At 49.0% G+C, this 26,939-nt stretch overlaps 1 protein-coding gene across 4 annotated transcripts in view; it reads left to right on the top strand.

The window, feature by feature from the left end:
• LOC144372078 (uncharacterized) overlaps window positions 1-26,939 on the top strand; it is a 161,591-nt gene that overhangs the window by 1,001 nt on the left and 133,651 nt on the right. Inside the window, exons 2-13 of one of the 4 annotated variants that reach the window (XM_078035495.1) lie at window positions 1,843-1,937; window positions 4,004-4,191; window positions 5,158-5,363; window positions 5,599-5,804; window positions 6,876-6,990; window positions 8,473-8,588; window positions 8,754-8,984; window positions 10,068-10,182; window positions 12,484-12,584; window positions 12,751-12,867; window positions 13,842-13,956; window positions 15,841-16,210. In XM_078035495.1, the coding sequence (XP_077891621.1) occupies window positions 4,130-4,191; window positions 5,158-5,363; window positions 5,599-5,804; window positions 6,876-6,990; window positions 8,473-8,588; window positions 8,754-8,984; window positions 10,068-10,182; window positions 12,484-12,584; window positions 12,751-12,867; window positions 13,842-13,956; window positions 15,841-16,046 (1,590 nt within the window). In that variant the 5' untranslated portion in view covers window positions 1,843-1,937; window positions 4,004-4,129 and the 3' untranslated portion in view covers window positions 16,047-16,210. Of the gene's footprint in view, window positions 1-1,842; window positions 1,938-4,003; window positions 4,192-5,157; window positions 5,364-5,598; window positions 5,805-6,875; window positions 6,991-8,472; window positions 8,589-8,753; window positions 8,985-10,067; window positions 10,183-12,483; window positions 12,585-12,750; window positions 12,868-13,841; window positions 13,957-15,840; window positions 16,211-26,939 lie in introns of those variants that run through there. The other 3 variants (XM_078035493.1, XM_078035496.1, XM_078035494.1) reach the window with 3 other exon arrangements.

Genomic DNA, 26,939 nt, shown 5'->3' with positions numbered 1-26,939 from the left:
CCCTTGAGGCCCAGGAAAAGAACATTGTACTTTATCTTTTTATGAACCTGATAATTGAGAATCTGAGATAAGTGAAATCCTACAAAATTTGCCTTTCTCTGGACACAATCATTTTCAAGGGATGCAGTTCACCCCCACTCGTGGGCAGATCAGGTCCACTGCTAACTCTGCGGGTGTTTCAATTGCACTCTCAGTGACAGTGGTGACTGTGTGCACATGAGCTGTGTGTCCAGCTCAGATCCCAGGATCTAGGGTCTTTGGTTCCATGCAGCCTATAGGTTGCCTGTTCCTCCAGGTGTCTGCAGGCCAGTGGCACGAAGGCCCTGGGCCTGGTGGTTTCTTTAGGTGAGTGCAATACGTGTCCACAGTGTCGTGGGACATGATGGACTATAAATAGAAGCAATGCCTGGATACTCCTGGGATCTCAGTAGGCTCAGCCTATGTGCTGAGGATTGTTGTGACCTCCTAATTAGTGGGGCCCCAGAATCCCAGAGAAAAGGGCAAGTCCAGAGCAGTGGAACCTCACTGTCTCTGAGAGAACTTTTGGGGTGGGGGGCCGGGATACATTGATGTGAGGACTCTGATGCAGAGTCACGTTTTTCGAATCCAGGTAGAGGTGCTCAGGAACAGCCTGGGCTGGTACGCGGGTTCCCCACCTCCACACCTGTGTAACATCTTGGGGCTCTGATTAGCACAGCAGCCTGACCACGTGAGAGCATCTGCTGTCTCTGCGTACAGTGAGATGGGTTTTCTTCACGTCCCTCAACAATTCCACATAACACCAGCTCTGAACCCAGAGTCCTGGGCACTTAGTTGAGGCTCCATCAGCTCCCACCTCTCTCTACCTGACAGAGCCCTCCTGGCTCCCTCTGCACTCATTACTTTGAAGATGAAACCCTGGAGGGTGGGACTTCCCGTCATCCAGAAGTTCCCAAACACATTCCACTGTTCCTGGAACTCAAATGGTTGGGAGGGCCACAAGCACTGTGGCATCCATGTGTGGGAACCATGGTAGTATAATCAAGAAACAGGAAGGAGAGGGGTTGGACTGCTCAGTACAGATGGCAGGGCCTAGTACAGAGTGGAATGGAGAGTTCTCACCCGGGGTGATTGTTGTGATGTGCACAAATGCTCTGCTGGTGCTGGGGTGCCCGCATGGTTTCTGGGGTCTTGAAAGGCTACAGATGCCCACAGAGTGTTCTCAGATGCACAGTGGGAGGCCCGTTGCAATATGTACATGTGGAAGAAGTAGGAGACCCCCTTAGTGTGGAGGTGCCATCTAGAAGGCAGCCTCACTTCTCTGAAAAAGTTGATTGGAAAAAAAGGGTCCGTACCTGTGCCCAAAGGGCCATATATGCCCCTGGAAGTTGGTGGTGGAAATAGTTCTCCATCCATTAATCACTCCCTCACTCACTAATGTCCTTGTGTCCTTGAGAAAGGCTCTCCCTTTCCTGGTTTTCCTGAATAGAAATGCCTCTTGGGTGAATAGGGTTATGGGTTGTGCAGAGGGTGGTGGTTTACTGAGCATCTTAGAGACTGTCCTTTATGGAGCCTAATAATCCCAACTGGGGAATGAAGCCAGAGTCCTAACTGTGGTTAGTGTGAGGACACCATGGGTTCAGAGAGGGAAAGAAGGACAAGGGAAACTCAGATGTCCCTTCATGGCCCCTGGAGTTAGAGGACTTACCCCTTTGCACCTGGGATCAGGAGACCTCATTTCCTCGAGGACACGCACACTCAGATGTTAATCTTGAGTGTGGGTTTCTTTCTTGGGTCCAGGGATGTTGTTAGCCACCAGGAATGACAGTGCTCTCCATGCTGAGTGGAGCCAGTTTTTGCCAGGAAAGAGCCCGTGGTCACGCCTTGTGCGAAGCATCCCACGCCAGGGGCTCCCATCCCTACATTCCTGTCCTGAAAGGAAACCACTCAGAGGCAAGGTGGGTCCAACCACCTCCCATGTGTTCACTCATCACTGTGTTCCAGCATCACCCCAGTTCACAGTCCTGATGGGATTGTATGTGGCTCAGAATGTCACCTGCCACAGCTGCAGTTCTGCAGTGGGAGAAACTCAAAACCTCAAAACACATGCACATGAAAGAAAAGAGCAAGAGCCAGAGCCCAAACAGGGCCACATGTGGCAAGGACAGCTGGAGTGCCTAGGTTGGGACTCAGAATGATGTCCGTGGGGTGGCATTGCTGCTGACACCAGCATGATAACAGAGAGCCAGCCCTGCTCATTTTGCGGAGCAGTGTGTTGGGGAAGGCAGAAGAAATTGAGAGGCAGGATTGAGTTTGGCCCTAGAAGGAGGTTGGGTAAATGCCAGTGTGAGTTGGAGGGCCTGGGCAGATAGAGAGAGGCCAGGGCACACCCCAAAGCCTGGAGACTGCACTTGATGTCCAGGGTTGTGAAACACCACCTCCCCTCTTACTCACAACTGAGAGCAAGGGGAATTGATGAGTTCAGTTTGTGTGCGGCTGCATCCAAGGTGGCTCGGCTAGGCACCTCTGTTTCCTTGACTCAGGAGGCTGGGAGTCCAGGCTCTACTGAGGCTCGGCTGGGAGGATCGGACTCTGAGTTTATGCCTGTGTTCCTGGTAGGATCCATGTTGGCTGAGCCTCAGTGTTTTTGCAATGAGAGGATGGGTGACTGTCATGTCTTTATCACAGGACACACTTGCTGAATGGATTTGTTTGCTCTGGGGAGGAAAGAGAGAGGGGGGAGTGGTGTTGGAGACAGGGATGCAGACAGGGGTCATGGACTTGGCATAACTCAGTCTTGGAGGTGATATCCCATCACCTGTACCCACTTCAATTCCCATGAATCCAGAGGCTGAGCCCCCTTGAGGTGAGGGGTGAACCGGTTGTGGGCAGCAGGATGCTGTGGTACCACGGAGTCTCTGTGAGACCCCAACACTAGACACACTTGGCCTTTTTGAAATCTTAGGAGAAGCCTTGGGAAGTTGTATGGCAGAGGGGAGCAGCCTCTGCATCTCAGTCCCCTCCAACTTTCCATGGTGTAGAGAGGAAACTGCAGCCACGATGGGACGGACATTGGCCACGTCCCTGTGTGGGACACAGGCCTGATTGAGTTGGGGTGCATTCTTTGTCTCTGCCCTTCTTGTGATTGTCCCATCTCTACATTTGTGCTTTAGCCACCTGTGAGTCCCATCTCTGGTTTCACAGAGAATAGACGGTGTTATGGGCCAATAGACACAATAAACCCTAGAGATTAGATGCTACCCTACTTTCCAGAAAAGACTGGGCACACCATGAGTTGCACAATGATAGGACCAGGGTCCAAAAGCTGCTGAGAGGGAAGGACTGGTTGTGAATGCATTTTTGAAGGCTCCAAGCTGGGCAGATGCTGGTGGGGATGTTTGGGTAGTTGTTGGTGAACACCTGCGCACCTGAGATGTTTAGGCATGGAGGAGAAATCAGCAGCTCATAGGGCTTATGAAAGTGGTCTTATGTGAAAAGAGGCTCAGGTATGGGCACAGGAAATGACATCATTGCCTTGACAATGGATCAAACAGAACATGGAACCCTGGTATCCAGGCACCCACTTAACTGACCAAGCCATCCGAGCTCATTTGGTTGGAGAAACTGGAGTGAGAAGGATGTTCTCCTGTGGTTGCAAACAATGCCGAGCCTCAGGCTCCCAGGAATCTCAGGGGGGCAAACTAGCCCTTTTGTGGATGCACTGGGTGAGGCTTCATCTTAGACGCCAGAGCCTCTGGCAATTGTCGCAGAGGAGCTCAAGAGTAACAGTGAGTAGCACAGGGCAGGTGAGCCCAGCAGGCCCTCTAGTCTGATCCCTGATGAATGGCCCAGGACTCCTATTCTGACTGTGTTTGTGTGTGTGTGTGTGTGTGTGTGTGTGTGTGTGTGTGTTTGTACTGATGGGAACTGTCCCACTGTGCTTTGACTCTAGTGTATTGGCACAAGTCATTTTTCTGTTTGTCACCATTTCCATTTTAAACCAACATTCTTGGTCCCAACCCAGGGTGAAAATGATGAGAACACGGAGGAGCCCTTCAGGGTACAGAGCCTTGAACCTTACAGGGAGAACCAGCTGAGGAATGAGCTCCTGCCTGTCATTTGTGGGAGGAACCTACATTTCAGCAGCAACATGGGGTTAATCTTTTGGGATTCCATCCCCACCCAGCAGGTGCTGGATCTCTTGTTCCCAAGGTAAGCACCAGACCACCAAGCCCAAGTGTGTAGCCCCCTCATGCCTGGGTCTTGGGGCTTCCATGTACCTCTCCGGGACCCAAAGGTTTGTGATACCTAATGAGATAGAGGACCACACTCATAGTGGAATGTCAGTCCCAAATGGGACGAGTCCTGGAGGTGCCTGCCACAGCCTTGCAAGGGGAGTGAACTCCCCTCTCAGGCAGAGAAACCATCCTGACTCCAGCTGATCCACAGAGGTCCATGGAGCAGGCCCCACACACTGGGCACCACAGCTCAATGGTGTGCACTGAGCTCATTCCGAGGTGGACTCAGCGAGGCCAGGTGGTCTTTCTGGTGTGATATTGGCTTTGTGAAGAATGTAGATCTGTGCCAGAGGCGTCTCAAAACTCAGGCCTTGGGAAAAGCACTTTTGGGTTAATAAAGACATGTTAATTTCCATAGTGGGACAGAGCATTTTAGCTGGGACATAGCTGGACAGGGACTTTGGACATGGTGGCTCCCACACCCAGAGATATGTGGGAATCAGCAGTTTGGGCTGATTCACTGATGAACATGGAGAAAGCACCCACTGTGTGAAGATAGGTTTCCAGTCACGTTTCATAATTCATTGAAAAATAGGGTGCAAATGACTGCCATTTTGTCCCTTTTCATGGGGGTCAGCCTCAAACCGCAGGTGCCATGAGTACATATCCTACATGTGACTGCATCCCTGACTCTATGGGGCATAGGTGCACGTTGTCCTCTTCAGTGACTATGGTGGACCCCTGGACCAACTTCAACATGGAATGGGCTTGGGGTCAAGAGGGTGGGCTCCTGTTTCCAGAATAGGGACCTGCAAGGTGATTTGACTTGGGAAGGCTGAGGAAAGACTGCTCTCCCCAGTGTAGGGTCAGAGGTTTTCTCTGGAGGCCGTGGCGAAGGCAAGGCCAGGGTTTTGCTGACTCCACACCTTCCTCCCCACAGTGCCTCACCTTCCTTCCTGGGGACCTGGGTGAACCTCTACTCCGAGGCTTCCCATCAGCCTCCAGGCTTTCTGAGTCTGCAGCAGCTGCTATCCATGTGGCTCCTGCTGGGAGGCTTGAACCTGGAACACCAAGCACACCACCTCCTGGCCGCAATTGAAGATGGCAAATCAAGCCAGGCAAAGCCTGAGAGCCAGGCGGACTGTGGTGAGTACCTAAGGGTAAGTGAGGAAAGGTCCGACTCTTGTCCCACTGCAGGGAGTCTGTATGCCTGGTGTTGGGCTGGAAATTAGGACAAGCCTTTGTACATTCAGAAAGTGACCCCAGTCTGCAAAGAGGTCCTGTGTGGGCTAAGGGCCTGAGTTCTTCCTGGCAGCAGGGTATTGTCTTTCTGTGGGAAGGTCAGGGCAAGACAGTCATGTTGGCATCTTTTCTCCTCTAGCTACATGCTCAGTTTCTGTCACGGCTCCTCAGCCAACCCCAGAGCCAGAGCCTTCTCCCAGGGAAGGGGCAGAGCCGGAGTCCAGGACATCAGGGGTCTCTACTCGGTCCTCCCCAAAGCCCCAATATAACAAGCGGATGAGAGGCAGGTGCCTCATTCACGTCTATCTGGAAAAGGAAAGGACAACACAGTATAGGAGCATCCTGGTGAGTCTTCGAGCAGGGGAGTCTCCTGGGAGCCCACAGTGGGGAAGACCGAGTCCACAGCAAACACTTTGGACTAGGCCTGTCTTCTTGAACTGGAGCTTCTGGAAGGTCAGGAAAAAGAGCAGAAAGTGAGCAAGAGAGAGGCGGGAGAGCAGCAGCATGCCAGGTCTGGGTGCGAGTGGGCCTGCGTGTTTTGAGGTGTGCAGGTCAGAAGTGCAGGAGTGAGTGCTGGGTTCAGAGGAGGTCAGAGAAATATCGAGGGTACAGGCCATCCTCTACTGACCTTGGTATTGAGGAGGAGTATATTGAACCATGGAGGTTGAAGCACAGGAGTTGGCAGTCATTTTCTTGTGTGTGGGAGGGGATATGTTGCTGGTTGAAGGGAAGGGAGCCATTGTAGAATGATTAGGGTGGGTAGGTGTGGGTCACAGAGAACTGGGGGCCTTGGAGGGGCCCATTAGTGTCCTTGTTTGCATGTATGTGAATAGAGATTTAGCGGCTCTCTCTGCAGAATTTTCCTGGGTGTGGAGTATCCATCATGAGACTCTGGTGTCCACCTCCAGGGGAGCCGTGTTGAACCACTACACCTGCTGGGTTGAAACTCCTGACACCCCAGCAAGCACTGACACTCTCGAGCCCAGCAGCTTCCATGCCTATCATTAAAGAGTCCTAGTGTGTGTTGTGCCCTGGCTGTCAGGACCAAAGCAATTAGGGTTTGTGCCTGGTCCACACAAAAATGCAGCTGTATCCCAGACCAGAGCAGGGATATGGAAGTGCACTGGACCATTCCACCCATCTTGATGGGACTAGAGTGTGTCTGTAAAAAGTCTTTTGGTCCTTATTTTCTTGTCCCTGTAGGGCATAGCAGGTTGAAGCAAACTCTTGTACCAAGATTGGACTAGAGGTTCATAGGAAGACCCCACATGATCACATGAAGGCCTCAGGTAGCAGGGTATCAAGATGGTTCCCTTGTGTTGAGAGCTCACTTGTCTATGATTGTCCTTGAGCACTGTCCTCTGGGTAGCTACTCCCAAATTCCCTCTCTTATGAGCTTTCTCCAACCCTGCTCAGGTGACCTGCCAGGACAGGGCTCCAGTCATCATCCGCAGGGCCTTAGATGCACACTTGCTCCAGCAGGAGGACCCAGAAAACTACGAGCTTCTGCAAATTCTCTCGAACCATCAGAGTAAGTGGAACCATCAGAGGGTAGGGAGCAGTGAGTCACAGTGGGCTCACGATAACTGGGAGCCAAAACACAGTGTGCATTGACCCAGTGCCCAGGATGAGTATGGTAGGACTTGTGCATAAAACAAAGTGTAATGATGGGGCATAAATCTGCAGGTTCTTCATGTTCCCCAGGGGCTTTGGACCTGCCTATCATGTGTTCTTTCCTTGGCCTGAGGAGGCATTGCAAAGCTATTATCCACAAGGGGCCAAGAAGAGAGGCTTCTTTGTCTTGTGTCAAAGAAAACAGACAACCACAGGGTGCCTACTTTGGCGACCTTTCCTGACCTAGTTGAGTACATGAGAAAAGTAGTTCAATGAAGAATCATTTCTGGTTTCCAATCTTTCTATTCATTGCAAACTGAGTCCACTTAGGACCAGAGGCCATTTCTAGAGAGAAGAGTGTGGTAGAATAGAACCCTTCACAGCTTGTAAACTCTTCTTGGAGAGAGAGAGAGAGAGAGAGAGAGAGAGAGAGAGAGAGAGAGAGAGAGAGAGAGGAGGAGGAGGAGGAGGAGGAGAGGAGGAGGAGGAGGAGGAGAAGGAGAAGAAGGAGAAGGAGAAGAAGGAGAAGAAGGAGAAGGAGAAGGAGAAGGAGAAGAAGAAGAAGAAGAAGAAGAAGAAGAAGAAGAAGAAGAAGAAGAAGAAGAAGAAGAAGAGAGGAGGAGGAGGAGGAGGAGGAGGAGGAGGAGGAGGACAAGGATGAGGAGGACGAGGAGAAGGAGGAGTAGAAAAATGAAAATAAGTTGAAGGAGGAGACCATGAATAAGACGGTCAAGATGACTTTAAGAAGAAGCATGAGGAGAAGATGAAGAAGAACAAGAACAAGAAGGAGAAACACAAGCTGAACAAGAAGTATAACAATAAATTGATTAAAAATGTGAATGAGAATTATACTCATGAGGAGGAAATGCAGAAGTGGGGAACTCAAGAGAAATATATATCTCTGGATGGCACAGCCCTGCTGTGGACATCCTCCACCTACGCTCAACACACCTCCAAACCATACCCCTCCAATTAGTGTAGCCCTGTATGAGTGGATGAATCCACTGGCAAGGTGGAGGCACCCACCATCAAGTGCTTTTCCCCAAACCCACCTGTGATCATTGCTGCAGTGGGGAGAAAACCTTGAACACATGAGTCTTTGGGGACCAATCCAGATACAAACTCTAGCTGTTTGTCTTTGGTGGGTCCAACGTGAACTAAGAGGGTCTGGGGTACAAGGGGCTATTTCCTTGAAAGGTGTTCCTGTAGTGGACCTCCTGTGCATAGAGGGTCCTCATGGAGGTAACAGTGGGGAGTCTTTGGTGGAACAGTAGCTGGATTCGGGGGCTCTCAGGTCTGTGTGTGAGACCTGAGCTGGCAGAGGCTCTCAGTTGTGGGGGATGTTGGGTAGTGTATTCCTTGAGTGTCACCTACCACGCCTCTGCCCCTGCCTCTCCAGAGCTGAGAATCCCTGCAGATGGAAACGTATATTACGCCCTGGATGGCAGAGTGGATTATGACTTTCTTCTTCGGGAAACAGCTGCCAGCAAGTTGTTTAAAGTCAAGCCAAAGGAGGTAAACAGCCACCTTCTTCAGTCTTTACTCCTGGTACCACTCCACATCCTCCAAGGGGACAAGAACCTCAGGTTCTTGATGGATGTTGTAGAATGCCCACAGAGCCAATGCCAGGCTGGGTGGGGTGCAGGTGCTGGGCTTTGCTGATGTTGTCATCCCCCACAGTTCTTGGAGCCTTCTGTGGCAGTGGCATCCAGGACCCCAGCAGCTGTGAGCAGCAGCTCTGCGGTGGCTGCAGGACCATTGCCCCAGGCCACCCAAACCAATGAGTGGTGCATGAGAAAAGTCACCAGTAGCAGCTCCTCACTGCTTCACTCCAGCGAGCAGGTGGAAGACAGCCGCTTTGTCCACGTCCTCCTAGAGGGACAGAGCCTGAGGGAGACAAAGCGCATCCCGGTAAGCCTGACAGCAGGGCTGCCTCCTGGGTGTCCACACAGTGGAAGGCAGGAGACACAGCCAACCCTGGGGCTGTGGTGGGAAATTAAGAAGAGAGAGGTCAGTCTTAAGGGCTTGACCTGAGTGGGGAGAGCCTCAGCATGCCCAGCTGCAGCGGTGAGTGGGCCTGTGTATTGTGGGTTTGGCAGGCCAGAAGTGCAGACGGAAGTGCTGTGGACAGATGAAGGCAGAGATATTTCCAGGGTGCAGGCTGCAGTGCGTAGAACTTGGTATTCTCAATGAGTGAGGTTGGAAAAGAGGAGCTGGCAGTGACTTGTCACATGTGTAGGAGGAGATGTGTTCCTGGTGGCAGGGAAGAGAACCTCCATAGCATGACTAGGTCTGGAAATTTGGGTTCGGGATCACCTGGGGGGTCATGCCAAAGCTTCGGAATGTCAGTCTTTGCATGTATGTAAATACGGAGCTAAAGTGGTTCTTGGCAGAATTTCTATGGATGTGCAGTAGACACGCTAATGCTGCAGGTGTCCAGCTGCAGAGTAGACATGTTCAGTGACTGCCAGTGCTGAGTCAAGTACATCATTACAACCAGACCCGCACCGAGCTTCCAGAGCCCAGGGCCTCTCCAGGCTATCATGAAGCACTCAAGTGCACACTCTTGTATCTGAGTCTGTTTTGTGTAGTGGCAGTCAGTACCAAAATTTTTAGTGCATCTGCCTCTTCCACCCACAAAGGCAGCCTGCATCCCAGAGCACACTTGGTGCGCAGATCCCTGGCCCATTGCTGTCATCTCAGTGAGATGAGAGTGTGTCTGTGCATAGGCAGTTTGGTCCTTTGACCTGAGTGGAATGTGGCTCCCCAGGGGGAGGGGAGATGGCAGGTACAGGCAGATATTTGTACCAGGATTGTTCTAGTAGCACGTTGCAAGAACCCAGGGGGTATATGGAGGCCACACTCAGGTAGCAGGATAACAAGATTGTGCCCTTGTATATGTAGCTAACATTTCTCCTGAATGTTTGACCACAGTCTTCTGGGTAGCTCCTCTAAAAGCCATTCTCTGATGACATTTGTCCCACCCTGATCTAGGTGACGTGTCAGGAGAGGGTGACAAGCCTCATCCACAGGGCCTTGGACCAAAATTTGTTGCAGCATGAGGATGTGGACAACTTTGAGCTGCTGAGAATGATGTCTCTGCATGAGAGTAAGTAGGACAATCAGACAGTGGGGAGACATGATCCACAGTGGGCTCAGGATAACTCACAGCCAAGAGAAAGTGGGCCTTGGCCCTAAAATAGCCAGAGTGTGGTGGGCCTGGGGCAGGAAACCAAGTGCAGTGATGGGCGTGTCCAATGTGGAGGTGTTCAGTGCGGCCCCAGGGGGCTGCTGGACCTCCCTAAACGTGTTCTCCCCTGGACCTGGTCTGGCAATGCAAAGCTAATATCGATGAGGGCAAGGCAGAGAGAGGCTCAATCCATCATCAGTTTGGTTTATGGCTCACTGATAAGGATGCCTTCAAATGAAGAGGAGCAGAGCATGGGTCTGATTGGATCAGCATTGCTATGGACGGAAGCCGCACAGGTCCCAATCCATGGCCAGGATATGAGAAGTCCTGCCTACTCAAGAATGTCAGGATTGCAGCAACTGGGAACAGGACTCAGTGAATAGGAAGCCAAGGCCAGGGGACAGCCTGTTTGGGTTCTTTTTGGAACAATTCCAAGTCCTCTGTGCCTGGGTGCCCATCTCCTGAAGATATCAGAACGGCCAGGTTATTATTCCTTTCAGCAACAAAGAAGGGCATCTGAAGAACAGAGGCCACAATGCTGAGCTGTCCACAATGCCAGTGCTCTTTCCTTTCTTGTGAGCCCGACACTCCTAGCCTCCACCATTTCAGCCTGTCCACAGTAGAACCCACCATCTGTCGGGCACGTAAGTGAGTTTTCCCATTTTCACACACCGCCTTATTTGAGTTGGCTCTGTCTCACACATGAGGAAGACTGAGGTGCAAGGAGCTGGGCAAGGGGCAGTGTCTGCGAATCTCAGGGACTTGGGAGGCAGTGCAGGGGGATGGGGATTTCCAAACAGCCTCAGAAACTTAGGGAGGCCCTGTACCCAAGTAAAAAGGCCTGGGAATGGTCTCAGTCCTTAAGTCCCTCTGGTTTTATCCCTAGTAAAAAAATAAGCCAGTCAAAAGGAATTACCAAACCGAGAATCTACAAAGGTGATTTCAGAAACAGACTTTCAATCCAAGCATCAGTTGAGAGCAGGCTCCAGACCAGGGGAGGTTTGTGTGTAACAGACGTCAAAAAGGAGGACTACGGGGGGCCTGGAACCCACTAGGTATGATGGCATCTATGCCTTATGGCAGGAGGGTGGCAGTGATGCTGGCCCTCTCCTAGATTTTGGAAACCTTGTTTTCATTGGGGAAGCTTTATGGAGGTGGAATCTATTTTAGCAATCCTGGTCCAGATGAGGTGCTGACTACCACAGGTAGAAGCCTATCCAGAATGCGGTGTCTGTTATTCAGTCTTTCCTGACTGTGACAATGACAAAGAAAGGAAGTCACTTGTCTTTGGTCTTGATTTCACTCCTGGCCATTGATTGAGAACTGATTTCATCTTGGACTACTGAACAGCGGCTGCATCTGGGCAGAAGAGTGTGATAGATTTGAACTCCTCAGGACGCCCCACCATTGCCAGAGAAAGAAGGAGAAGGAGGAGGAGGAAAAAGAGACACTCCTGCATGGGGAGAGGATCACCCAACGAAGAGCAGGAGGAAGAAGAAGAAAAAGAAGGAGGTGAACAGAAGGAAGGGTGGAGGGAGATACACAAGAAGAAGAACAAGAAGGAATCATGTAAGAACAAGAAAAAGACCCAGAAAGAACTACAAGAAGATGCAGGACAGAAAAAAGAGCCAGAAGTAGAACAAGAACCAGAATAAAAGTACCAAGCAGACAGCTCCTTATGAGAAACAAGGAGAAGGAGAGCAAACCTAGAAAACAATAGAGTTCTCCAGGGCACCACCCTGCTGAAGTCCTCCCATGTCCATGCCCAACACACCTCTGATGGATACCACCTCCCCTCCATGTATTCATCCATGAGCGGATTCATCCAGGGAAAGGGGATGAATTCACCCACCATCCAACGCTTCCCTGAATGCCCATGTGTGAGCATGGATGCCCTTGGGAGAAAGGCCTAAGCACAGGAGCCTTTGCCAATCCTGATGCAGATCCTAGCAGTGTTTCTTTGGCAGATCCAACCTGCACTGAGAAGTTCTGGGCTCAAGGTGCTGTTTCCATTGCCAGGTGCTCTTTTGGTTTAGAATTCTGTACATCATCTTCTCCAGGGAAGAATCACTGAGGGAGTCTTTGTTGGCACTGTAGCTGGATAAGAGGGCTCTCAGTTCTGGTGCAGGCTCGTCCTGGCGGAGACTCTCAGGGTTTGTGGGTGTTTTGTGGTATAATCCTTGAGTGCCACCTAACAATTCTCTCCACTTTGCTCTGCAGAAATCAAGGTCCCTGACCACTCACTCATGTATCTGTCCATGAATCCACAAATAAAATATTATTTCATCGTGAGGAAACGCCTCGAGGTCAAGGGAAAGGAGGTAAACACCTACCTTATTCAAGATGTATTTGTGCTGCCATTCCACTCCCACCTTGGGAAATAAGAAGCCTGAGCAGCTGGATATATGTGCTAGAAGCCCATAGAGCCAATTGACAGGTTGGGGAAGCTTTCTGTTTCTGGGTTTGCTGATGTTCCATCCCCCACAGTTCTCAGAATCAACCAGCAAGTTCTCCAGGCCGCTTTCCCACAAGCAGATGGGAGACACCTGCTTAATTCGTGTCCACTTAGAAACACAAAGTCCAAAGATGGCCAAGACTGTTTTGGTAAGCCTGGGAGCAGGGGTGTCCCCTGGTGCTTACACCTGGGTTGGGACCAGACAGTGCTCCAATACCATGGACTACTCATGCCCTCTTGAATTTGGAGCTTCTGGATGATCAGGAGGATAGATGGGAATCAAGAAAGAAGAGGTCAGTGTGAAGGGCTGGAGCTTAGATGAGGGAGAGCAGCAGCTTGTCCACCGCCATGTCTGAGGGAGTCTGTGTGTCAGGTGGCAGCATGTAGTCCAGAAGGGCAGAGGCAGGTATGGGTGACAGATGAGAACAGGCCAGGACCTAGGTTGCAGGTTCCCCTGTATGGGATGCTGGCCTCTATGGAGCAGGACACCAGTATGAGGTTCTGCATGTTCCTTGAACAAGGAGCTGAGAGGGTCTCTCTGCAGAGTCAGTATGGATGTGGAGCAAGCACACTAAATGTCCAGGTAACCCAATGACCACCCTTGCCGGATGAGGTGCCCTCGTACACCCCAGCCAGCACTGAGCCTCTGGAGGCCAGGAGCTCTCGTGGCTATCTTTCGTCACTCCTGTGTGTGGTCATGTTCCTGGGTCTGATTTGGGCCCTGGCAATCCAGACCAAAGCCTCTAGGTTTTGTGCCTAGGCCATTCCCAATGCCGCCTGCATCCTCGGGCAGACCTGGGATCTTGGAGGCTATTGTCCCATTCCTCCCAACTTGTGGGATGAGATTGCATCTGTATGCCGGTAGTGGTGTCCTTTCACTTGGAGAGATGTGCAGCTCCACAAAGAGCAATGGCAGGTCCAGGAAGTCCTATGTACAAGGATTGGGCTAGTCGCCTATGGGAAGAGCCCACGTGATGAGCAGGAGGTCAGCCTCAGGTAGTAGGGTCATGGATGTTGTCCTTGTATTTAGAGTGGAGGTGCCTCCAGAATGCCCCTGCCCACTGTCCTTGAGTAGTCACTTCAAGGCCCATTTCCTGAAGGCCTGTCTCCCATGCTGCTCCAGGTGACCTGCCACGATCGGGCTCCTGTCATCATTCGCAGGGCCCTCGAGCTACACTTGCTTACTCAGGAGAAGCCAGAGGAATATGAGCTATGCCAAATCATCTCTCACCGTCAGAGTAAGTGGGACAATCAGATGACAGAGAGCAAGGGTCAGGATGTGGACTCAGGTCAACTCTTAGCACCAAAGAGTAGTCTCTGACCCCCAAGAACACTCCAACAGGGTGTGTTGGGCTCGTGCACAAAGCCAACTGCACTTCTGCTGGTGTAAGCTCTCCAGGTGTTTTGGTATACTCCAGTGGCTAGTGTGGCTCCCCACCAGGTGCCCTGCCCAGGACATGAAGACGCATACAAAGCTGACATCATTGAGGAGTGAGGAGGAAAGCCTCTTTCCAGGAGCAGTATGGTTCTGTGGTCTGGGATAGGAGTGGTTTCAGAGGAACATGGGAATGCATGGGCTAAAGATGGAACTGGCATTTTGTGGACTAAAGCAGTAGGATTGAAAGCCTTCTGTGTGACCAGAAAACCACTGCCTGGGCAGAGCATTGCCAAGATTCTAGCAAGCAGTAACAGGATGAAATTGGGAAGAAAACACAGCCTGGGAGACAGCTTGAATCATCTGTTTTTGCATAAATTCCATGGTCTTCCGCACCTGAGTTCACTTGCCAAGGAGTGATCCCAATAGCCAGGTTATGATCCCTAACTAGAGTCAGATGAGGGCTTCCTGAGCACGTAGCCACAGAGCTCATCTGATAATAATGTCAGCGCTTTTTCATTGGTTGGTTGGTTGGCTTTTGTGAGCCAAACACCTCAGCAGCCATTATCCCAGCCTATGTCTTCCTCTGAACACCTCTTTCCTGTCGCCCTCCTCTAACCTAGAGCCTGTTCTCCATCCCTTCTGGGTTGGATGTGGGGATCTCTGCTATGAATTTCTTAGGCTACCAAGGCCCCAGACAGACTTCCTCTTCCATAGACTCTACTAACCTAACAGAAGGTTAAGATAGGAGACAAGTGATCCTAGAACTCAATGGGATGGTGGTCAGAGGAAGGAGAAGCTGGCTGTTGTATTCCCCCACTCGGGGTCATGGCACCACTGGGCCATACACCATGTTGGAGGGAAGCAGTCCCTTTGCTGGTCTTTGGAATCATTGTTCTCAGGAGGGCAGCATTTGGAATGTGGCCTCCATTCTCAGAAGCCTGGTTCACATAGAGGCAGGCTCAACCAACGAGAAGTGTGGCTCTAATGTGGTATCCGTGCTGGTCAGCCTGTCCTCACTGTGGCCATACTTGAGAATCCTAGGCCTTTTCTCTGGGTTTCACAACTTTCTCTTTGGTTGTGCACTGAGGCTGTCCATAAAGCTCTAGTGTGTGGCAGTGGAGAGCTCCTCAGCCCTTGCCACAAAGGCATAGACTGGGAGAGAGAGAACAAGGCTGGGAGAGAGGGAGAGAGAGAAAGATGGAGAGGAGAAGGAGGACCTCTACTTGGAGAATGAGGATTCAGTGGAGCCAACAGGGACAAGGTACTGTTGCCCAGGGTGAGCCCCTGTTTAGGTCTTCCTCCAACCATGCTCAACCTTTCTTCCAGTGCCTCCCACCCCCCAGTAGTGCATTCAGCTTGAATGATAATTTCATGTTGACATCAGAGCACTCACCATCCAATGGTTCCCTCCAAACCCACCTGTGAAGATGGCTCATGTGTGGAGTGAATCTTCGGCACATGAGCCTTTTGTAGGAGATTTCAGATGCAAACCCTAGTGGTGTGCTTTGGCAGATTCAAGAGGACCTGGGATGTTTTGGAGTCCAAAGCCTTTGGTAGGAACAGACATTAGGTCTGTTGAAGTGCTCTGCCAAGACTGTGGAGGCTGTCTTGTTGGTATTGGTGCTGAATTGGAGAGCTCTCAGGTGTGTGGCTTAGTTCGTTTCTAGCACAGGCTCTCAGATGTTGGGGTGTCCCATGGAGCACCTCCTGAGCCACCTCATTTTGTACACCCCTCTCTCCCCAGAGCTGAGGATTCCAGCCCAGGCCAACGTATTTTACGCAAAGAACCCTCACACAAAACCCAACTTCGTGCTGAGGAAAAGGAGCCTCTCCCAAAAGAATGATGAGTGGATCCAGCCTCAACCTCCCTCTCGTCCTGCAAAGAAGGCTCCAGCCCTCCTGAGGATGCTTGCAAAGCCATTCTGCTGCTGTGTGCCTGGGCGGGGCTGAGGCAGCCCAGGAATATTTACATTGATTACTATTGGCTTCAAAGTTTGAATCTATAGTTTGCCATTGTCCTTGACCTTGTTTAGTAACACAGTTGTTACTCTATCCTGTATTTGTTGTTTCCATTAATATATTATTATTTTAAAATATATATGTTTTTGTTACCTGATCTACTGTGATGATTTGTTACCTGATCTACTGTGATGGTTTTTGATCAAAATTGTGCATTTGATGATAATGAATGGCATGCATTTAGGAACCTGTAGACTCTAGACAATGAATGAATGTCTACTGTTGCATGGACTGGTCTGCAGAGTCCTGTAGCATTTGAGCTTGTGTGAGGGCTTCATAGGGCTTGCAAAAAGTCCAGGTCAGATGGTCCTGCATGAAGCTTAGCTTCTAGTGGTCTCCTCCACAGCATAAGGGCCAAGGAGAAACCCACTTCCACACAGAAGATGGGAAGCTACCTTATGAAGGTGATCGTAGGTGTGGGACCCTCTTGCTAGGACCCTTTTTCTATTGGGCCAAAACTGTGCTCTGAATGTGCTTGCTGAGAAGAGCTTGGAATTTCCTGATTGAAACAGTTCATGCAAGCTGCTTCCACTTGCAGGAACAAAGTGTGTTCTCGTTGAGCACTTTGGGGTGTCCCAGGTTGCACTAGAGTTTGTCAGAAGCACTTGTAATGATTGGCATTCACAGTTTCACATTGAAGCCTCTGTGCCATCTGTCAACCACTGATGGCTGCAAGTGGGTACCCTGCCTTTCAATGAGTTTTCTGAAAAAGTAGGAGTTTTGAAGAACTGATCTTCTCAGCATTCCCCTTGCCTCCCCAAGTTGGGTGATGTCAATTATACAGGCTTCCTTGGGAGCACACATTTTATATTGAGCTGGAATTGGACTCTGGATGCGATTGCTGAAAATAGCTGGGGAATGGTAGAATGGAAGCTGTTTGCTGCAAGCAGTTTCAATTTGCTTTGTTGATTAACTTTGTTGTAAGTGACCACATGCTATTTTTTTCTCTGTAGAACTAGAAGAATTCAAAGCTGCTTCTTACAGGTGACAGGCATGCTTACACATTGAAGCCTCTGTGCCATTGATAAAAAAACAGTTCACTCATGTGGGCACCTGCACTTCAAGTGAATGTTGTAAACAAATATGTGACAAATGGATGTCAGTGAGACTTTGGAAAACTGATCTTCTCAGCTGGTCCTCCTTTCTCCTGAAAGTTGGTGATGCTAGATTCAAGAGAACTCTTTCTGGCACCCTTCGTGTTTCATGCCTGAACTGTGCTCTGAAAGTTCTTGAGGAGAACAGCTTAGAAGTGCAGAAGTGAAGCTGTTTGTTGAAGCAGCTTCAAGTGGCACAAGCTAACTTGTTCTCAGTGAGCACATGGGGATTTTCCCTGGTTGAAGCAGTGTGAATGAGAATGGCTTCTCAGAGCTGGTAGGCATGTTTGCATTTGGCAAACTTTGCCATTTGTCACCCAGAGTTCCTTGCATGAAATCTACATTTCCAGTGTTTTCAGAAAGGTGTTGTGAATGGATTTCCATGGAATTTTGTGGAATTGATCTTTTCAGGCAGTCCTCATTGCCTTCTCAAAATCGTTGATCCTGGTGCAAGGGCTCTCTTGTCAGCCAACATTGTATTTTGGGCCTGACCTCGGCTCTGAATGTACTTGCTGTACTTCCCATCTTTCCTCTCTCTGGTCCACTCCTCAGATCTCATCCTCCTTTCAATAGGGCCTCATCCAGGAAGCCTGCCCATGTTCCTCCCACTTGATTTTAACTTCTCCAGTGAACGTATTGTCAAAGCAGGGACTCCCCGGAGAGAGGGCTCTCTATTCTGCACACTGAAATTTCTCACCAAGGAGGACTCTTCCATGCTTGGAAGGCAGGGCTGCAATCACCTGGAAGGTGGAAATGGGAGGCTGGTGGTTTTCCTAGCCAGGATGCTGGTGACTGCAGTGCACTTAATCTATGGCCCTCAAGGAGCTTTATGCTGCAGATTTGTACTTCTGCATCTGTATGCACACAGTTCTTCATGTGGGGAAAAAAGCAATGTTCTCAAAGTTTGCTTTATATTATACTCAACTGGTAATTTACAAACCCCAGTGTTTCATCTTAGCCCAGAGCCATTCCATCAGCCCAGGGCCAGTGGGTGGTCCAGCGGTCAGTACTATGCACAGCTCCCAGGTGGCTCCAGTGTGTAGCTGAATTTGAGAGCCAGTGTACTGTAGGATTTGCCCTTGAGGTTAGAATTCATTGACTTCCTCTTATGTCATTTCACTGGTTCAGGATATTCCTTGTCTCATGGACTATTCTGTGAAATCTTCAAGTTAGCCATCTCTGGTCATTTCTTCCCTTTGATGGCACCTGGTTCAACAGCTTGTTGTTGGGTGGGGTTGGTCATGGGCAGTCCTGGGTCACAGAGAGGGACAGGAAGACCATAATGTGGAATGGTGGTGTAGAGAGTAAGGGTGGGGCCAGAGCCCACACTGTGGTTAGGGTAGGGAAGGGATCTGAAGAAACTACCTTGAAAGCGAGCTCTGGCTGCAGTTTACCAGGAATCAGGGCCTGGAAATGGAAGCCATGACAGGGCTTCTGACTAGAAAGGACACATCTTTCTGGGCTCAGTTGGAGGTCCATCGAGGCAGAGGAAAAGAGAGGATGCAGGAGAGGGGGATTGTCTAGATCACAGAGCAGCTCCATCATCATATCTTAGAGAATGGATTTTTTTCTTCCAGTTGTTGTTAAATGCTAATTCATTCACGTGTTATATTCACATCCACCTCGTCCATTGGAAAGGCCTCTCAACCACCACAGGCAGTGGTATCTTGGTGGATGTGTGCATTCTAAAAGGAGGTGAGGTTGGCGCCAATAGAGTGTGTGGGCACCCAGGCATTGGCAAGGTTGCTTTGGAGAGTAAATCCTCTAAATGTTATTGGGCTGTTTTTGAAAGATCGTGTGGTTTGGCTAGACCTAGAATGCTTCTACACAATTTAGCATGGTGTATATTTTAGAGAGCATGATCACTGAGGGGCAGGTTGCTGGTGTGAAGCCATGAGCATTAACATCTATCAAGTTTCTCACCTGGAGTTGGCTACCTACAACTGGTGACAGTGTTTTGCTCCTACGGAGCAATACTGAACAAGTCTCTGGGCCAGTAATCCATTGCTGAACTACATCACCAACAAAAAGACACTGAGTGAAGGTGAGGACCAGAAGATCTGGGGAACCACCTGACAGCAGCCCTGAAGTCCTGAGCTCTGGCACATCATATGCCAACTCAACTGGGTATCAACCTCTTCCTGAGCTCATTAGAACTGTGTGCTTCAACTTTCAGAAGCAAATGCAGAATGACAGAATCTTTTTTGAGGACACTTTTCTAAGTCTTGTTTTCAGCACGTGTTCTAAGTCTTATTTGCAGCATGTCTTCACTGGAATGAGTAGTCATTTGGCATTCTGTTGTACTTAAAATTTCATGAGATTCTACTCCTACTTGGTAGGTTGTGTGAAAGTGACTCAGCCTGAATGCATTTTACATCCCAAAATATGGCTTGTCTTTTCTCGTAAACCTATCAGGGCAATCAGAGCAGCCAAGGAGTACTATAAATTCAGGCACAAAATTGCCAGATAGACTGGGATCACTTTATATCTTACTAAAACCTTCTTTCATGCTCTGGCTTCCCTGAGGTAAAGTGTGGAGACTCTGTGATCCAGATTTGTTAGCAAGTAGTTTTCTTGGGAGGTGATGCAAGAAAACTCCAGGTGGGAACAGGAGGTGATTAGGAACTGGAAGACAGGGTGTACCAGCCAGTTGTTGTCACTGAGTGACTAAGCACAGTCCTGATAAGGAGTGCTGGGGGTCCATGTAGATCATGCTACTAATAGAAGCCCTCCTACAGGGTGAGAGAGCTGGGGTGTTCTCCACCCACTCCTGCCAGCCAAGATGGGAAGATGCTGCTTGCCTTCACTGTAGGCAAATGGGCCATGGTGCTGGGGGCTGGAGGTCAGCTGGGATGTGAAGAAATGGCATAGTGCTGGACAATGTCATCCAGCTTTGAATCCCCAGACTGGGATCTTTAGCAGGGCAAGGTCAGAGATTGTGCTCAGTGCAGTGTCTACTTCTCAGCATAGTGCCAGGCACACAGCAGAGCTTCATCAATACCCGTGGAATGCTCTGGCTCGCCCCAGCCCTTCTCTAGGCCTCTCAGCTGGGCTCTCTCTGCTGGTCCTGTCTGTTCTTGTATATTCAGCTTTTGCTTCTTCGTAATTCGCTTTCCTGAATTGTGTCCTCTTTCTCCACACTCCTGTAGTCACTCTTTCTCCACACTCCTGTGGTCCCAAATGGCTGTCTGGCGGGGCTGTGGCAGAGAGATCTCATTACTACCAGAGATGGAGTTTTTAAACCAAATAAGACACGTGCTCTGCTGCTTAGGATTGTCTTCAGCATAACGTGAGGTAGAAGTTTTGAAATTAGGATTGTTCTTTCAATCTTAAGGCACGTCATCCCTGTGTGCACACCAGGAAGTGCCCTGGGAAGAAAGGCAGGTGTGGGTTTGGAATCAGAGACCAGCATGAGAAGAATACTTTCACTGCTTACTAGACAATGAGCTTGGGATTTTTCTGTAACCTCTTGGGACCTCAGTGTTTGCATATCTGAAATGGGGATAGTTGTATGACTGACTTCAGGAGGTGGGTAGAGAGAATCCTAGAAGTAGAGGAAGAAAACACACAACATCTGTGAAGCACCCCGCCCCCATTTTTATTCTTTCCATGATTTTCTAAGCATGTGTTGATTGACTGTTGGTTACAGCATGCCTGCAGATCTACCTGACGTCCCATCTAATCCACATGGATGGAGAAGCTCACTTTTGCCCAGTTGCCACTTTTGCAAGGACACCTTCTAATAGAATCGGATCTAGGAAGCTGGGGTCCCTTTGCAGAACATACAGGATCCACAGCAAAGTTCAAGCCCCTGAGACAGAGGGCTTCTGCTGATATCCTCATGTCCTCATGGGCACTGCAATGCCTTTCTCCACCCATGTACATTGAGAGCCTGGTCCAGGCCAGGCCAGGGCTCCCTGCTTAGGATGTGGCAGAGAATGAAGCACCTGCCTGGCTGGCTTATAGGGGCCTCAACAATCGGGGGCAAGACAGGTTAGTGATGGTGAAGAGAAGACCAGTTAGTTGACTTGTCCAAAGGTCTTGGAGCCAGGCACTCTTCTAAGCACCTCATCATAAAAGCTTCCTCATCCCTCAATAGTTGCAGGAGGAACAGTGCTTTGGTTGTCCCCATTTTCCATAGGTTTCAACTGAGGCACTGAAAGATCAAGTCACTTGGCCAAGGTCATGGAGATAGCACAGGGGGAAGTGTTGGCTGCAAAACCCTCCCAGGTGGCTACTGCTTTGGGCTCTTTATCACCCACGGCCTGCAACCTCTTGGTCATGCTGTGGCCCCTGTGACTGGTCTGTCACCAAATAGTGATTCACTGCAGGGCCTTTCCCGAGTCCTCTTCCACCTCAGAGAGCCTGTGTTTCACAGAGAGTTAACCAATTTCCTGGGCCCTACTAGAGTTCCTGGTTTTGCCAGTCTGGTGCAGAGTCTGAGAATGTGTGTTTGTAACAAGGTCTCAGGTGACCCTGTAGATGATGGGTCTCAACACAATTGACTTTCCCCCTCCCCTTGGGTCATTTGACAATGCCTGGAGACCTTTTATGTTATCACAAGTCAGGGGTGCTGGTGCAAAACTCAGGTAGAGGCCATGGGTGCTGCTTAATGTCTACACTGCACGAGGAAGACCTCTACAGACTAAGAAGGATATGGCCTGATGGGCCAAGGGCGCCCAGGTGAGGAACCCAGTGTGAAGTACAAGCACATGAACTTGGGTGTGTGAAGGTATGGCCTTGGGGCTTGTTTCAAAGGTGGCTTCTGTCAGTGCAAATCTCCAGCACCTGTGAGTGGCAGCGTTTCTGACAAGTTCTGAGCGGGGATGCTGGTGCTGCTGACCAAGTGACCCCACTTTGAGTAGCCAAAGTGAAGTGGAGTTCTTAGGACACCATGAACTTCTAAGAAATGCAAAGTGGACATCTCCTGTGTTAGATCAGAAGAAAAGAAACTCTGAGTTGGAATAATCCCCTTTCAAATAACCTTGTTGCAAGTTTGCCCCTAAAGCAGCGCTGAGACAGCGGGGCCAGGTGGGGGACAGAGCTCCACTCCTCTCCTAGCCGCAGGCAGAGGCCTGCTGAAAATGAGGAGGGTGCAGAGGTGGGTGAGAACTGCCTTGCTTCAGTCCCCAAGCATCCAGTCAAGTCTATTGTCACCTGGAGTGGTGGCTTCTTCTCCAGGGCCCACGCTAGCATTGGGGTTTGCATCTGCCTGACTTTCAGTTCTGTGAATGGAAGGTGGGATCTGGCTGCTTGAGACATGGTTGCTATTTTGGGAGAGGGTATGGGAGAAATGACAGGACGCCCAGCCCTCCAGAGCCCGCACCCCTGCCCCTGTGATAAATGGCAGCATTAACAAGGTTTGGTTGAGAAGGTCCCCCAGATTTGTGATTTCCCATGTCCGCCAGCAGATGTCACTATGGCTGGCAGAACAGAAGGCCTTTCAAGAGTGAGCTGGGGGGAGCAGAGAGGGGAAAATAATCATCAAATAGAAGGCAGAAGCCAAAAGTACCCTTGGCCTAGCGGGATATGGTCCATAATATCATTTTAGGAATGGGGGACATTCTGCAATAAACCCACTATCAGATCGTGTCATTGAGGTTTAGCTTCTGAGATTTAGGCAGAAACTCTCCAATGAAACACAAAGTTCCTGGCTTCTCTTAACTGAGAAAGTCTCCAGGTTTTGGCTCCTGGCCTATATGTATCAGGAAACATTTTCTTGAAGGAAACAAACACGTTGCACTGAATAAACATATATTTGTTGTAGCTTACCCTGATACATCATATTGACGGGATTTAAAAATTGATTCATTTTACAAATTCAGCAGCTTATTCTGAAGTTACATTGCCCTCAAAATCCCTTATGATTGGCACATTAGCCAACAAGCAGAATTCTCTGAAGCCCCAGCAAGAAAAAAATAAAGTCAAATTCCTATTTGTTGACATTTGAGGAAAACAAGGGAGAAGCAAGGGGCCCCACTCACTGGTGACAAGGTCTGGTTGAACATCTTTTATCTAATGCTAACCAAGAACGGTAGCAGAAACAGCACCGGTTCCTCAAACAGGGCAAGAGAGAGGTTGACACAGATGAAGAAGTACGTGGCCATCCGCATGGCCCAGTGATTATGAAAATGGTAAAGTCTGGAGAGGAAAAACAGTAAAGGTGGTTATAACCACTGAGCAGGAGTTATATAACACTCAAACTTCTGTGCTAAGATGAACAGGGGCCGGGGCTGGGACGGCAGCTCAGTGGTAGAGCAGTACCCAGCACGCACCAGGTCCTGGGTTCCATCCCCAGCACTGCCAAATAAACGGGTAAATAAACAAATAAATAAATAAGACTCGTGATGGGTCATATGCCCTTTAGGTTCTCAGGAGCAGGGGTGATATCACTTTAGCTCAAACTATAGAACACTAACAGAAAACATCAAGACGATGATCATATCTCAAAGCACACTTGGTGGACAGTCTCGAGCCAGCTTTAGCACCTTCTTCATGGAGTTGTTGTGACAGTAATAAGAGAACACTCTGAACCAGAGACTGACAAGGTGAACCCTCAGTTACAGTGACCTAATGCCATGTGGGCGTGGCTGAGTCCAATGTGAAAATGTGCACAGCCCATCTCAACGCGGTATACTCAGGACAGATGTGGCTTCCACACGCCAGATCCCTGCAGGGTGGGACAGTCCCCCAGTCCTGCTTGGCAGTCTGGGCACATGAGGTGTTTGTTGCTTTTGGAGACCCTGACACCGAGCGCTGATGTAAGAGAGGGTTTTTCCTTACTCTAGCCAAGGGCTTGGTCTTAGTTGAAACTTTAGGGGGAGATAGAAAAGGCTGGATTCCGAGGAAAGGAGTGAATGTGTGGGTAGCATTAGGAGGTGACAGAAGGGAAAAGAGAAGCCCTCCCTTGCACTCCAGGTAACGCTGACTAGGAAGAAAGGTGGCCACGTGCGTCTAGCTTGGGCACTCCATCTCCTGGCCCTGGTGGTGTCCATTACCCCTGATCTGCTCTTAACTGACCGGATGCTCCCTGCACGTGGGACACTGTGCTCTTAGAACTTAACCCAAACCACCAGGCTCAGGAGCTGGGCTGCAGCTCCGTGGTGGAGCGCTTGCCTAGCACAGGCCCGTCTCTGGGTCGGCTCCCAGCACCACAGAACAAAACACTCTTGGCTTTTACCCAAATTATGTGCCGTACCTAGACCCCTCTGAAAAGTTTCTGTAGAAAGAATGCCTCCAGGTTTGTCTCAACCTCTAGAACTTAAGGTGGACAAGTGGACAGCTAGATGATTAAATTACCTGATAGCCTGAGGGGAAGTTTGGACTGGAACGTTGTTGTTGTACTGGGCATCAGAAACATAGGCAGCTCCAAGAGAAGGTTCTGGAAGGGAGAAAACGTCAGCACAGGAACTACACTGCTTTTTCCTTGTTGGAATGCATCAGGCACAGATGGGAGCCCTGCCCCTCCACCTCCAGCCCGGCTCCCTAGAGGTTGCCACCATCAGCAGAGCCATAGGTGCCTTTCCTGGTGGGTCTCCTGGGACCAAGGATCCTGCAGCAGAGCTGGCCACGTGTACACTGCATTTTCTAGAACTCAAATACAGGTTCTCATTTGAGGAAGGAAAATAAGAAAGCACTGAACAGAATATGTACATGGCTTAAGTGGCATATTTACACATAAATAAAGGTTCCATCTGTCCAAATATACGTATGAGTATATGCACACAAACCCAAGTATAGAAACCCCAAATTATATTTAAGCCACTTGGTGGGTGATTGAAGGGATTTTTGAGGCGAAATCTGACAAGTGAATTATCCATGTCTTCCAAATCTACTTAAGGTAGATCTCTATACATACATGGAACTGAAAACCAGTCACAAGGCTTTCATGTAACTCATGGTGGACACATTTCAGCCAATATATTCTGGACTTTATCCCCCTGTCAGGACACAGAGTTGCATTCTTCTTAACAAGCAACTTATCATTCTGATAGTACTCATTTTTTTTTCTATTCAAACATAGTTGCATTACATATTCTTATGGAGGTGGGTAGGACGGAACTCAGGGAGCTTAACCACTCAGAAACATCCCTAGTCCCCCCTCCCCCCACCCCCACACACCCCCCGCCTTGAGACAGGGGCTTGCTAAGTTGCTGAGGCTGGCTTTGAACTTGAAATCCTCCTACTCCAGGCTCCAAGTGCTGGGATTACAGGCGTGTGCCAATGTGCTCAGCTCAACATTCTTTTGTATATTATATACACACACACACACAAGAATATCACACATGCACACATAAATATCTTGGGGCCCTATGAGTGTTTTTGTAGGATTAAAAATGTGCATTACTTCTTGATGAAAGAAGACATAGATATCCCACAAGCTTCCAAATGGTATGGGAAAGAAGACTTGTGCAGGTAAGCATGCGCGCGTGCCCAAACACATACACACGTGTATGCACGTTCTCCTGCTTGTCACTAAGGGTGATGTGATTTTAAACAGTGTCTAATACCGACCAGCAAAAGGGGCTTCTAGAGACTTTGTTTGCCTTTCCTTAGGACCAGGACTGCTGCCTCCCTGTGTGATGATTCACATTCTGATTCTGCATTGATGAGATAAGAACATACACACAATGACCAGCTATTTAGCCCTTTCCATAGACTTCAGAAAGAAAAATAGTCTGATAAGCTAATTGACTGCCTGAGCTATCCACTGTAAACAGAAGCCATCTTCCTGCCTGTTTTGAATGGGTGTCTCTTACTGGTCAGGCAAGTTAATCTTAAAAATGCATCACGTATTCATAGGGTCAAAAGATTCCCAACTGTATGCAGATGGTCAATCATAGTTCTATAAAGCTGTTAAAAATTATCCAAACAGAAAAGAAATGCTTGAATTAAAAGTTGATGCAAAACCATATCCTTAGAGATGGATTCACTGCTGTAAGAATGGATCGCTTTTGGAGTCTCACACATTCCAGGGATGGAGGACACTTTACCAGGGCACATTACCAAAACCTAAGATGCACTATCTATGTTTTTGACACATTATACATTTTTCTTTAACATATCTAATAAAATATTAATAGAAAAACTATTAATATCAATTATTTTTCCATCAAGCATCTTTAATATTGAGCAATAGTTTTCCAGTATACTCTTAGAATTCTGTTTTAGGTAAAAACATCTTGTATCAATAAGAGTTGATTTGTTTCTAGCTTTTTCAGTGCATGCACATCAACTTTAAGAAAATTCTTTACCTTATATAAATGTTAAAATAGATTCTACTGTCTTTTATGCCTAAAGAAGAAAAAGAAAAAAATAAATATATTTTTAAAAAAATAAAGTCCTATTAAACCTCAGAAAGATCATACTGGGGCAGCAAAGAATTCTGACTTTTTAAAAAAGTATTCACAGCAATATCTTTTTAAAGTTCTGCTGTTCCTGGTTTGAGAAGATGACGCAGGGTTTGGTGTAGAGTGTGTGCTCAGCGTGTACAAAGCCTGGATTTGATTGACACCCAGGAAAAGAAATTTAAAAAATGAAGCTATTAACATCCTTATGACTGGACCCTGAGACAGGAGCCCTTTGACACTCACAAGCTTGAGGTAGACCATTCGCAGGCCCTCCAGAGGGAGGATGGGAAAACCACTCCCACCATCCCTGGGAGCCAGGCCAGGGGGTTATCTCCCCGAGACATCACCCAGACACAGACCTTAATGAGACCAGCACAGGT

The sequence above is a fragment of the Ictidomys tridecemlineatus genome, chromosome Y (assembly GCF_052094955.1).
Source record: "Ictidomys tridecemlineatus isolate mIctTri1 chromosome Y, mIctTri1.hap1, whole genome shotgun sequence".
NCBI classification, from domain to species: Eukaryota; Metazoa; Chordata; class Mammalia; order Rodentia; family Sciuridae; genus Ictidomys; species Ictidomys tridecemlineatus.
This window is presented reverse-complemented; position numbering and strand designations above follow the sequence as displayed.